The sequence below is a fragment of the Branchiostoma floridae genome, chromosome 1, assembly GCF_000003815.2.
Source record: "Branchiostoma floridae strain S238N-H82 chromosome 1, Bfl_VNyyK, whole genome shotgun sequence".
Classification (NCBI taxonomy): Eukaryota; Metazoa; Chordata; class Leptocardii; order Amphioxiformes; family Branchiostomatidae; genus Branchiostoma; species Branchiostoma floridae.
The window spans coordinates 6,135,939-6,148,770 of NC_049979.1; the positions used below are offsets into that span (position 1 = coordinate 6,135,939).

Genomic DNA, 12,832 nt, shown 5'->3' on the forward strand with positions numbered 1-12,832 from the left:
GGACATGATTTTTTTAATGTAAACATTACACAACTCAAAAGTATCCATCTGACTGAAGGGGAAAAAAGTCATAGCAATTTATAATGTTGGTCGATTAAACTTTTTTTGTATATCTTATATGTGATGCTAAATGGTAAGTCAAAATGAAGCTTTCCTCAAGCTGCTAACATTCATGTTTTACACATTTCCTGGATATGTCAGCATACGAAATTTAGCAATGAGAGGATCTTGTTAAAATGTGAGTAAGTATTCTAAAGAAAGCATGTTATAGATCTTTTAGAACTGCCTTGAGAGTAGGGTAACGTTAGAGAAATGTTATTTTAGTAAAGACAGGTGTCACATGACAGGTGTGATGTGCACTATGTTAGGTAGCAGGAACTGCTATTTTTATCTGCTTGTCTGTGGCCAGTACAGAAAGAGTTACATCAATTCTTTTGCTTTGATTGTCGTTTATCTTATGTAATTGTTTAGTTTTCATAGTTTTCCAAAACTTACTGAGGAAAACCTGGGTGTAAAGGAATTTCCCAGAATGCTCCTGTATTTCCCATGCATGACGTCACGAGTGGAACTGGTATATTGATATTTTGGATGTCGTCTGACTCGGAGCGGTGCAGGAAGGTCGGCAGTTTTCGGCGCTGTTTGGAGCTATAAACTGGCTTATTCTATCAATTTGTAAACCTGGCGCCTTCGTAGCAAGTCTGGCCTCGTCCTCGGACTCCGACAACGGTGGACTGTCTCCGCCACCGAGGAAAAAGCTCTGTCTTGCGGCGGCTGCTGCCATGCAGTCCAATGGCTCCCCGACCCACAATGGAGACGCTCAGACAAGCAGTTCCGCTCAAAATGGTGCTGAGCCGGAGCCCTCGGCCTCCTCGAGTAACGGCGTGGAGGTGACACAGGTTGCCGAGGGCTTGGAGAAGGCCAAGGTAGTGCTCTCCAGGTCCGACGAGGACATAGTGCGGCTGATCGGACAGCATCTGAACGGCCTCGGTCTCCAGTGAGTAGACGACCCCTTCTCTGTTTTCTGGTCATGTTTCCTCACAATAATATCCCCACAAGCTGATCGGCTGTATGTCTTGTTCCCATTCACACAGCCGGACTGCCGAGCTGTTGATGGCCGAGTCAGGATGCCGTCTGGAGCATCCATCGGCGGCCAAGTTCCGCGAGCTGGTCATGGCAGGGGAGTGGGAACAGGTAGACAAATGATTCTCGCCAGTAAAAAAAATGTCGCCGCCATGTTTATTTTTTGTTTGCCATTTTTCTGTGCTTAGGTTTCCTGATCAGTTCTGAATGAAACTGTGTCGCTGATCAGCCTGTCTGTGTTTTTCTTAGGCCGAGGAGGTTCTTTCTGAGCTGAAGTCTTTGCTGGACAAGCCACAAGCTGCACTGGTAAGAAAACACAATGTCCCCCACACAGAAGGCACCATAGTTTTATGTGGTGTTATTATCTGATCACCATATGATGAATGTTTAGATGACAGTCCCCTGAAGGGATGCCTGTGCTCCTGGGACGGTACAAGTCCATGATAAATGTTTCTGCACAAAATATCAAGGACAGGATCACCTCTGTTATGCAACAAAATATACAGGCTATATGCCGCTATATATTAATCACCAGGGCAAGCTCCCACAATAAAATTTAGTCAATATTTTGTTTGGTGACATGGAAGGTGGATTTCTGCCTCATACAAATGGCAGACAAACTCATAAAGCTTCATTTGTTGTGTGTCCTAGGAAAGGCACCTGATGTTATTATAACAAATCACCCTGACGCCCCAACGTGCCCTGCACTCAGGGTGATGTCTTGGGCTGCTTGTGTTGAACTCCAGACGTGATAAAATTAGATTTCCCCAGAGCGACTCCCCAGGCCACAGTTGGTGCTGGTGCTGGTATGAGGACTACCATTTGCCTGGAGTATTGGATTTTGCCTCCATCGCATCGCTAACGTCCGGCCAGCGAGTATGAAATAATGTGGTACAATCGCATTTTAATCACTCGCAGCCAAGGCAGCGTAGCTTCCAATTTCTGCCTGTCCTAGTTCTTGAATGAATGCCTTTCATGCTTGGAAACTGTTTCAGGTTGAGAACACAAAGCTGCTCAATACGAGTTAATGATCAAACGAAAATTACTGATCCAGATGGAATGGGAGAGGGAATTTTGAGAGCCAAACATACAGCCATGATGACCTAACAGAGTGCTGGAAATTGGTGGCCGCATCTGGAAAAAAAAAAACATTTTACCCTCCAGTCCAGAACATAAATGTTATTGATGTTTGGAAAACAGGTATTCAAATCACTTAAGTGTGTCAATTACTCCCAAGGTTTTGCTACATTTCAAGGCTGAATGAATTCCTGTTGATTGGTTAGGAAATAGGAAAGTAGCAGTCTGTACTTGATGGATTATGTTGCTATATGGTTTCTTTAGTCCAGACAGATCAAGAGAGATCAAGAAAGTAAAGAGTATGTGTTATGTTTTGAAGGGTGAAGTATTTTCTGTAAATCTCCTTGTTGTCGGTCACATTTGTCTTCAGCTTGCTTCCTGGACTTGTTTGTAAACATTGCAGGGCATTGTGGGAAATGACCCAATGTGTGTTCTTTTCCATGGGTCAGCCAGGTCAGTTGTTATGGTAATAAGCACTAAGCAGCAATTGGTCAGACAATTAAGTACTTAGCTGTTGTTTGAAGGATAGTGCTCCTGAGAATTGAATGAGACAATGTTGATTATGTCACCTAGTTGTCTTGAATTGGATTCACAGGAAGGTGCTAGAAATGTGCATTACACACTTGTTAGTGTTACACTTACAGTAGTACACAAGCTAATGATCGGCAAGCTTAAAAAAGGACAAACATTCACCAACCTAACCTTCACTGACGACAAACATTCATTTTTGTAAAGTCTTGTTGAAATAAAAAAAATTGTAGAAATTCTCATTTGGCTCTGACATCATATATTTATGTGCTGCTAGCGTTTGAAATACTTCTCAAACTCAAAGTCAGATTGTCCATTGAGTCAAAAAGTAGATTGCCCATCACATCCTAATTTCTGCAAATGGCAGGAAGTATGCTTGAGGTTACAAGTTTAGGTACAGGGCTGCACTTGGAATTTGCAGCAAATAATCATTGGAAATTTTTGATTAAAGAATAAAATGTAAGTTCCTATCCACAGGTTGTGTTTACAGAAGCTAAAGTGTGTGTCGTTACTTGCAGAAGCTGAAGTTTGTTGTTGTTGTTTATGTTTATAGAAGTTGAAGTTTGTTGTTATTTATGTTTACAGAAGATGAAGTTCCTGCTGCTGGAGCAGAAGTACCTGGAGTACCTGGAGGACGGACAGGTGATCGAGGCGCTCTACTGTCTGAGGAACGAGCTCACACCGCTCAAGTTCAACACCGAGAGGGTCCACCAGCTCAGCGGGTGAGTGGGGCGGGGTTCACTGCTGTCTGCCTCAAGGTAGCAGAGTACAGTTTTTGGCCTATGGGGATTCCTATAGTTAAGGACCAGAAGGTGACTGACATTGACGTGGATAGAATTATAGTAGGGTGCATTTTTGAAGCGGGACAAGTATGTTAAAGTCTAGGTTAAAGGCTATAAAATAACTGACTCAAGGGTCACTGCTGTCTGACCCCAGGTCCCTGCTGTGTGACCCCGGGTTGCTGCTATCTGGCTTAAGGGTCACTGCTGTCTGACTCAAGGGTCACTGCTGTCTGACCCCAGGTCACTGCTGTCTGACTCAAGGGTCACTGCTATCTGACCCCAGGTCACTGCTGTCTGACCCCAGGTCACTGCTGTCTGACTCAAGGGTCACTGCTGTCTGACCCCAGGTCACTGCTGTCTGACCCCAGGTCACTGCTGTCTGACTCAAGGGTCACTGCTATCTGACCCCAGGTCACTGCTGTCTGACCCCAGGTCACTGCTGTCTGACTCAAGGGTCACTGCTGTCTGACCCCAGGTCACTGCTGTCTGACTCAAGGGTCACGGCTGTCTGGCTCAAAGGTCACTGCTGTCTGACTCAAGGGTCACTGCTATCTGACCCTGGGTCACTGCTGTCTGACTCAAGGGTCACTGCTGTCTTCTTCATCAGTCTCCTTTAAAGGCTGGAAAAACAGTAGAAACTGGCCAACAAATTGAAAGGCTGATTATCTAGAGAAGTTGGCTGCCATCAGAAGTTCACATTAGCTCCCAGCGAATCTGTCAGTAATTGTAGTGGTTGGCTGAGAGGCCAAGGTTTGAGTGTTCCAAGGTGATATTTGTCAGTAAACACTGTAATCAGGTCCTACTGAACTGTTCCAGTAGCCTTCTCAGGAGCACTATCAAGTCTCTGCCAAGCTAATTTCACTGGCTGCAAAATACTGTAACTGTATTTAAGTTTGCGGGGATTCAATTTCGTGGTAGTGGGAAAAAGAACTTTTCGAGGTGGTCTTCAGTTTGCAGTAGCCCTGTAGTCTCTTACTGCCATGGGAGAATGTTTGCGACAGTTATAAGTTTGCGGTGAAGCGGCCATCGCAAAAACTGCGAACATTAAACCACTGCGAAAGTTTCTGCATTTACAGTAATAGAATTTAGCAAATAGGGAGAATACTTTGCCAGGGGAGTTTGGGCTGCCATAGGAAATTGAAATGTTGCCTTCACCACAAGCTTACTCTCCTTACCAGTTATTCAGCCTACTTTTGCCAAAGTCTATCATCTTTAACCCATGGTAAACCCTTATTTAGAAAGGCCAGGTAGTGCCTAAGCTATATTAGCCTGCTGTGTCTGCTGAACACTAACATGTGTCACAATTGGGACAATTACATAATGAAAGGGCCAGGGGTCAGGGCCGTTCTGTGTGGAAAATTGGAGTGCTTGTTCTGATGACAGGCTGCATTCTGTGTTGCCGGCCTTGAAACATTTCATCTGTGAGCAGGGACAAAGGGTTTTCACTCTCCGGTAGTGTTTAGTATCCTTTTTAGCTGTAATTTATGTCACGGTGGCTAAAAGTCATGCATGTTGCAGTAGATTGTGCTTTGCCATCTGCCAGCTGAGTTTATGGCATCAAGGTTTTTATTTTCATATATTGATGAAATGGTACAAAATGTTTAAAGCCACAGGACTGACTTACTGTAATTCACTTTGTCTTCTCGGTACCTAACTTTCACGGCCTGAGAAAATTTAACTCCTCGGAACTAAATGTTCACTGTTGCAGCATCTGCACATAAAAAAAGTCTGTGAATTATTTGTTATCATTAATGATAAGTTCACACTACAGTCGTCACCGTGAAAACTGTGAATATAACAGTACATTGAAAAAATCAGGAAATGAGGAATTACAGTATGTGCTTGCTTGTCTGGCAAGTTACAACTGGTCAGTGTTATAGTCTATAAACAATGTTCTGTCAACTTCTGTGTTTTCCACTTCCAGCATCTATAATATTTCCAAAGTTTGAATCCATGTCCCTGTGCCCACTGATCCTCCATGGCATACTACCCTGGAAACCAGACTTTTAGTCAGGGCTGCAGAGAATCTGTTCGGCAGCCATTCAGGTCTTCTTGAGGACTTTTGATAAAGCACTACATGGAGGAGTCATGCAGGGAGAGTTTGCAGGCTTAGCTAGACCAGCAGGATGCTGAACAAATTCCCTGATCCAGTACCCGCAATAGTGTAAAGCACACACCACAGCACAGGTGTCTGTCTACAAAAGTTTTATAGGACAGCAGGTTTGCCTTACTCTCCAAGAAGAGGTTGGTGGGAAAAATCGTGACCTTTTCATTTCATCAATTTTTTGATCAAAGGAAAATTTCATGATTTTTCCCACCAACCTTTTCTTGAAGAGTAGGTTTGCCTTAGTCCCTAGGCTATGGGGACCTTTTAAAGCATGTACAATACATGATGGCATTATCTATCACTGCCAGGCTGTGGATGTGAGTGGGTCCTGCAGGACAGACTTGATGAAGGTGCCAACAGCAGTGCCAACACCACAGGCTTCCTGTATCAGATCTGGGGAGATGTGGGAAATGGTGGGGTCAGGGAGAGGGTCACACAGTACCCATGGTACCTGTTGTTTACCCACTGACTCAGCTTAGGGGAGGGGGAGAGGAGATTGCAGGGAGTGATAGAGGCTGTGATTGACACATTATTGGCAAAGTAGTCATGGATTGATGGAACTTTTTGGCAAACAGAGTCTTTATGGTTGCTGCCCTTTTGGACCATGTTTCAGTGTAGAAGTTCTAGATTGTGAAGCTAATTCTTGCTATCACGTTTTATTCATTCGTTTGGTGTTGCCTTTGTTCCATGTTCCAAAACTTTCTTTTATTCCAAAACTATCCCCACAAGCCATGCTGGTAATAATCTTTGTTGCAAATTCATGCCCAAAGGCTAATTGCAAGTATACATGGAAATACAATGGTGATCGTAAGATAATACAATAATGAAATGAACATAAGTACAGAACGTGAAATGAAAGTCGTCAATTAGCACAACTTCTAATCAAATCTTATCTAAATCGGATGCTATTGGGTTTGATTTCTTTTCTGTATGCAGTGGAGGATGAAATTCCTGACATTTGGGGAGACATGTGGCAATGCATTGGATGGTACTAGCAGAAAGACAACTCTTTTGTAGTAGAGATGAAAGTAGAAAACTGATGATGCTGACAAACAAAATTTTTCATGAAAATTTTCAAGAGACCACCTCCACATTTCACAAGGCTGTTGTAGTTGTTCAGGGACCAGACTGTAGATCATGATCATGCTGCAGCTGTGTGTGTTTAGTGGCACCTCCCCTGCCTGCAGGTCTGACAAGCTCAGCAAAAATACGGGCTGTACCAAATTCTCTCTGCTGTATGCTTCATTCTTTTCTGTTGTGAACATCACAGTTGGAGGCATTCCAGACATGGAGTAAAACAGAACTGTTGGAATGATTAAAAACATACTGCTGTGCTGGCTCGCAGCTTATTTCCATTATTTTGAAAGAACTGCCAAGATTTATCCTTAATTTTTTGGTGCTTTTTTGCCACTAAATTTATTGGTGCTTTTGCCTCAGTACAAGTTACAACAACACGTCTTATATGCATGAATTACTAAAGCAAGCAGTGTTATCTTCCAGGGATGTAAGTTGAATGGCTTTCCTCTCTGGTTGTTTTGTTTATTTAGACCCTTGTAGTGCCCAGTGGTCCATAACTGTAGGTTAGCAAGTTTCCTTGCCATGTCAGTTAAAGTTAAACCCTTCCCGCGCCAAGGGCCCATCTCTGGCGCATAGGGCGGTGCCCATCTCTGTTTCATTAGCCCTGAGCCACACACAACGCAATCACTACAGCAGGGGGCTAGTCCACTGGTAGTGGTGTGTGTTCCATACTCTTTCCCGAATGCTGAGTGCTAAGCAGAGAAAGCAGCATGTACCATTTTTATAGTCTTTGGTATGACTCGGCCGGGATGGAACTCACGACCTTCCGAATGCAAGGCAAACACTCTACCCACTAGGCCATTGCACCTGCTACATTTGCTGTGTCAGTAGCACGGTATTTTTCCCACCTGGGATTTGCTAGCCCTTCCCCTTTTTTTTTTTATGTGACGGCTGCCCGGTTTAAAGATAATTTTGCTTTACCAAAAATGATAGCATATTTGTCTGTGTATGCACAACAGACTGCCAGATAGACCACAGAGAAATGGCTTCCCCCTTCCCTGGTCATGTGACCAGTGTTTTGGTGTCTCAGCTGATGCCTGGGGATTTAAATATCAGCTGAGCCAGCATTATGGAAATGAGCTGCCTGGGCATTGATTGATGTGTGCAGCAGGCTGGGATCTTGGGCTGGGGTCTCCAAGCAGATGTTGGGTCAGCTAGGCTACAGGTTCTTGCAAATCCCTTGCCAAATGTCAGCACTGGGCTGCACCGTGAACTTTGCAGGGTTTTTTTTTTGAGATTGTGGTTAAAAGATTGGATAACTTGTAAATTTGCAAGACAGAAGAATAATGGCTTGGAATTATGAATCATATGCTGGCAGTACAGTCTCAGGAGATCTCTGCACCTCTTCTATCATACTGGTAGACGTTAGATATATCAAGCCCTGCATGGAGACAAGAAACTATTTCTCTGCCTCAGAATCTAGTGGACTCCATGTTCATTTTTTTCTCAAGAATAAGAAAAAAAATCATTGGTAGCCACCAGGGAAAATTCAAAATATCATAGTGGGTAAAGTGAAGTTCGAAAGACTTCTATATGATACAGTGGGATTGTACACAGTATTATGTATTGTGTAATTTTTTGTATATTGCAGGTTCAGGATAAACAGTATCATCTATTTACACCTGTGTTATGTTCCAGGCACATTATGTGCTATATCAGTTATTGATAATTATATTTCAGGTACATTATGTGCAGTACTGTTTACTCTATATTACAGGTACATCATGTGCAGTGTGAAGTTAGTATTGTTCATTATGTATTGTTTATTATTTATTGTTTGTTCCAGGTACATCATGTGCAGTACTGCAGAAGAGTTGAGAGAGCGAGCAGAGTGGGAGGGGAAGGGACCCAAGTCCAGGGCCAAGCTCATGGAGAAACTGCAAGGTAAGGCCATTAGCTGCAATACTCAGCCATTTGATAGTACATCTAGTAAATGAATAAAAGGTAGAGGTAGTTCCATAGCATTTTTTAAGGCTACAGGGACAGTGGGTTGTGATCTGCTGTGTCTAGAGCATGGGATTGGGAGGTGGAGCCCATACCTCTCCTTCCACCACCTGTATACCTCCTTATCCAAAGTCAGGTACCCATTTTTACTCCTGGTTGGACTGAGGAAAGTGCCTTTCCCAAGGGTGAATTAAAGCTGTGTATTTTTTTGTTATCTATCCAAATCTTGACACTCTTGATTCACTTAATAATTTGTGATATATGTATAGCTTGGTGTGGCTGGTGATATCTTGTTTTTTTTTTAGGAATGACTCAACCCCTATAATGAAATTGTATGTGTATACCTTACATGTAATCCAGTTAGTGTGTCCTTGCTAGCTGGAAGACTGCAGATCTTGTAAACTCCTCCATGATTTGGTTACCTGTGATCCCTGCTTCGTACAGCTCTTAGGATAATTGAAATCCCCTGTGTGTATCTGTGGAGTGTAAAAGTGATACTAATTGGTGATTGATAAGTTCAAAAGAAGGATAAGACAAAACGACATCCAGGAGGACTCTACCAAATTTTCGACTGAATAGCACCAGTCTTTGTCAAGGTTGAGAAATCAGGGTACATCCAGACAGGTGGTTTCGCTGTTGGATGTCCCTGCGTAGGAGGATACGCTGTCCCTACTACAACACTGGGGGACACCCCCGTCTATGTGTTAATCATTTCTAACCAAATCTTGTGTCCCTCCAGCGTACATGCCCCCGTCCGTGATGCTGCCACCGCGCCGGCTACAGACCCTGCTATCCCAGGCTATCGAGTTACAGAAGGAACGCTGTCCCTACCACAACACCAAGAACGAAGACTCCTTACAAAACATGTCCTTATTACTAGACCATGTATGCAGTAGGTGAGTGGCAACAAACAAACCTTTAGCTAATGAAAGTGAAGATTTTTTTTTTCATTTTAAGCAAAGCAGATCCAAGCTTTCAAAAGAATTCACACAATTTAAGTGTTAGGAATCCATTGCCTTTAGACACCAGTGGTGAGATTTGTAAATTTGATATTTCAATAGATTTCTTATCTTATCTTATTATTATAGATTTTTGCTTGGACATCAGTCTATTGAACCAATTGAAAAATGGCCCAATGATAACAAATGCTTTCGTCAAACAAATTTTAACATTACAATTAAGACAGTTTGTATTTAAGACTATTTTCTTTCAGTTTAAGTTATAAGATGTTGTCATTAAGAAGGTTCACTGAATTAAACGTGAAATGTTGGGTACAGTTGGTCTAACATTGTAAGATAGATTTTACTCAGGGAGACATGATGCCATGTTTTTGTGTCCACAGGAAACAGTTCCCTTGCCGGACAAGACAAATTCTAAGTGAACACTGCGACGAAGTGTGGTTCTGCAAATTTTCCAATGACGGCACAAAGCTAGCTACAGGTTCCAAAGACTCCACACTCAACGTATATGAAGTAAATCAGGCATGTTTTCTCCTGTTTTCCTGTGTTTATTATTTTGTGTGATTTCTAACAAACATGTACGTAGCTCCCAAACCAGGCTTGATTATCATTTGGGGGGGGGGGGGGGCTTATAATGTGCTGTTTTTGAAGAAATATCAGTTCTATTTGTACTCGTTTTTTGTAGCCAGCTTCTGTAGAGTAGTAGTATCCAGTATTTGATTATACTGCTGCTGCTGGGGTCCATGAGACAGGGGTAGGTAGCAGTTAGCTATTCTTTACATTGCGCTTCCCTGGGGCTCTGTCCAGCGGGCTCACCCTAGTTAGACCGCACATTTTTATGTCTCTGTAGAGGAATGTAGTACAATAAGAAGAAAAAACATGGCCTCCCTTCAGAAGTATGCTACAGAGTAGGGCTGGGTACCGGTACAGAAAATTCAGGTCCAGGTCCGGTTCAGGTCCAAAGGATCAGGTCCAGGTCCGGACCTGAACCTGGACCTGATTCAGTATGACTCATACCAATTGTCCATTTCACTACAAAGAAATCTGTTTGGTGGAGTATTAGACTTACACTGGCGTTTTAAAATCCTACATTAAAAACAACGCTAACTGCACCTGTACGATTGACTGTAAACCTTGGTAGAAATTACTATAAACTCTACTCTACTTCACTCTTGTCATTTTCTTCCAACTGCAAGCGCCAAAACGTGTGAATGCCTGATAAAATAATATGTTAATTTTCTAATCGGTCCAACATCCGGTCCACCTAATTTTTTCAGGTCCGGTTTTTCTGGACCGGTCCAATAAGAAAAACCGGTTTTGTACCGGTACGCTGTACCGATACCCAGCCCTACTACAGAGACTTTCGGGCGTTCAATTCTGCAATTTTCTGATGTGATATTGTCTGTTGTTTTTTTATTTTGTAAAAGGACATAAATTTAATCATTCAAATTGGGAGAGGATATAGGTGTTGTTGGGACAGTGTCCTGTTTGTTATTGTTGGTGACAATTCAAGAAGCTTGGATGGCTTTATCCCTGTCTTCCACCAGCATTGGTAACGCAGCTGTCCCATCTTGTGTTCCAGATAACCCAAGAAGCCAAGCTGCTACGCACGTTTGAGGGGCACCAGTACGGGGTGTCCTACCTGTCGTGGAGCCCAGACGACGTATACCTCATAGCCTGCGGACCAGAGGAGTGCTCCGAGTTGTGGGTCTGGAACGTCCAGGTTAGTAAAAGCTCCACCTACCTGATCCCAGCAGTACTGCCTCATAGCCTGCGGACCAGAGGAGTGCTCTGAGTTGTGGGTCTGGAACGTCCAGGTTAGGAACTCAAGCTTCAAAATGGCAAGCCACCATTTGTTCATTAATTAATTAAGTTAATAGTTACATCTTGCACTACAATAGACCACGTGCAAAGAATGACAATAAATAAATGAAACGAAATGAAATGAAATGACCCATGACAACTGGCCAAGAAAGGTCATGAACTTATCTGTAGTGGGCCAGAATCCACGTGGTCGGCCCAAGAGGAGATGGTAGACAGTGTCAATAAAGATACAGTACTGTATTTGAACACTGAACTTGCAAAAAGCCAAGCCCCTTGACAGAGGCAGCTGGAGATCAGCAATCAGACCTAAACAACATCCCGCAACGCCCAACCCTTGCAAGACAGGGAACAACATATGCTAAGCCGTATAGTGAGTGAGTGAGTGAGTTTCGCTGTTTATTTTTATCTGTCTAACACATTCAATGATTCTGTATGTTTCTGTCCAGACGGGAGAGCTGAGAGTAAAAGTGAGCCAGTCCCCAGAAGACAGTCTGACGTCTGCGGCCTGGAACATTGACTGTAAGAGGTTTGTCTGTGGGGGCACACGAGGACAATTCTACCAGTGTGTAAGTATGAATAGGACCTGTGCGTGTGTCTGTGCGTGTGTGTGTGTGTGGTGTGCGTGCGTGTGCGGGACACTTGCATGTTCGTGTGTGTGTTTACAGAACATTGACTGTAAGAGGTTTGTCTGTGGGAGCACATGAGGACAGTTCTACCAGTGTGTAAGTATGGATAGTGTGTGTGTGTGTGTGTGTGTGTGTGTGTGTGTGTGTGTTGAACATTGACTGTAATAGGTTTGTCTGTGGGGGCACACGAGTTTAGTTCTACCTGTGTGTAAGTATGGATAGGGTCTGTGTGTGTGTGTGCGCACATGTGCGTGACACGTGCATGTGTATGTGTGTGTTTGTGGAACATTGACTGTAAGAGGTTTGTCTGTGGGGGCACACGAGGACAATTCTACCAATTTGTAAGTATGGATAGGGCCTGCGTGTGTGTTTGTGTGTGTGTGTGGTGTGTGCACGCATGTCCGTGACACGTGCATGCGTGTGTGTTAAGCCTGGAACATTGACTGTAAGAGGTTTGTTTGTGGGGGCACACGAGGACAGTTCTACCAGTGTGTAAGGATGGACAGCGCCTGTGTGTTTGTATTTATGTGCATGTGCATTGTCTATACAGGAAAATGATCACAAAACGTCACCTCATATGCTAGATGAAATACAAATAGCCAAAGCAAAGGTCAACCAAATGTAGTAACTTTCTACTCATATTTAAATTAAGGTTCTCCAGTGTACAAAAATGACTGAAAAGCATTTCCATCCTTTATATACACCCACACTTCAAGCCTGTAGTTTCCCATGTTGTTTAGGACCTCGACGGCAACGTGATGGACTCCTGGGAAGGGGTCAGAGTTCAGTGCCTCCAGTACAAGAAGGACGGGAAGACGGTCTTAGCCT

General features: G+C 43.4%; 1 protein-coding gene across 1 annotated transcript in view; it reads left to right on the forward strand.

Annotated features, from left to right (window-relative positions):
* Nucleotides 1–484: 484 nt before the first annotated feature.
* Nucleotides 485–12,832, forward strand: part of LOC118411372 (WD repeat-containing protein 26-like) — a gene marked incomplete in the record, with an annotated part of 19,809 nt that continues 7,461 nt past the window's right edge. The window contains 10 exon segments of the mRNA XM_035813624.1: nucleotides 485–994; nucleotides 1,092–1,191; nucleotides 1,330–1,386; nucleotides 3,271–3,407; nucleotides 8,438–8,535; nucleotides 9,335–9,491; nucleotides 9,938–10,076; nucleotides 11,137–11,277; nucleotides 11,825–11,944; nucleotides 12,745–12,832. Coding sequence (XP_035669517.1) covers nucleotides 780–994; nucleotides 1,092–1,191; nucleotides 1,330–1,386; nucleotides 3,271–3,407; nucleotides 8,438–8,535; nucleotides 9,335–9,491; nucleotides 9,938–10,076; nucleotides 11,137–11,277; nucleotides 11,825–11,944; nucleotides 12,745–12,832 — 1,252 coding nt within the window.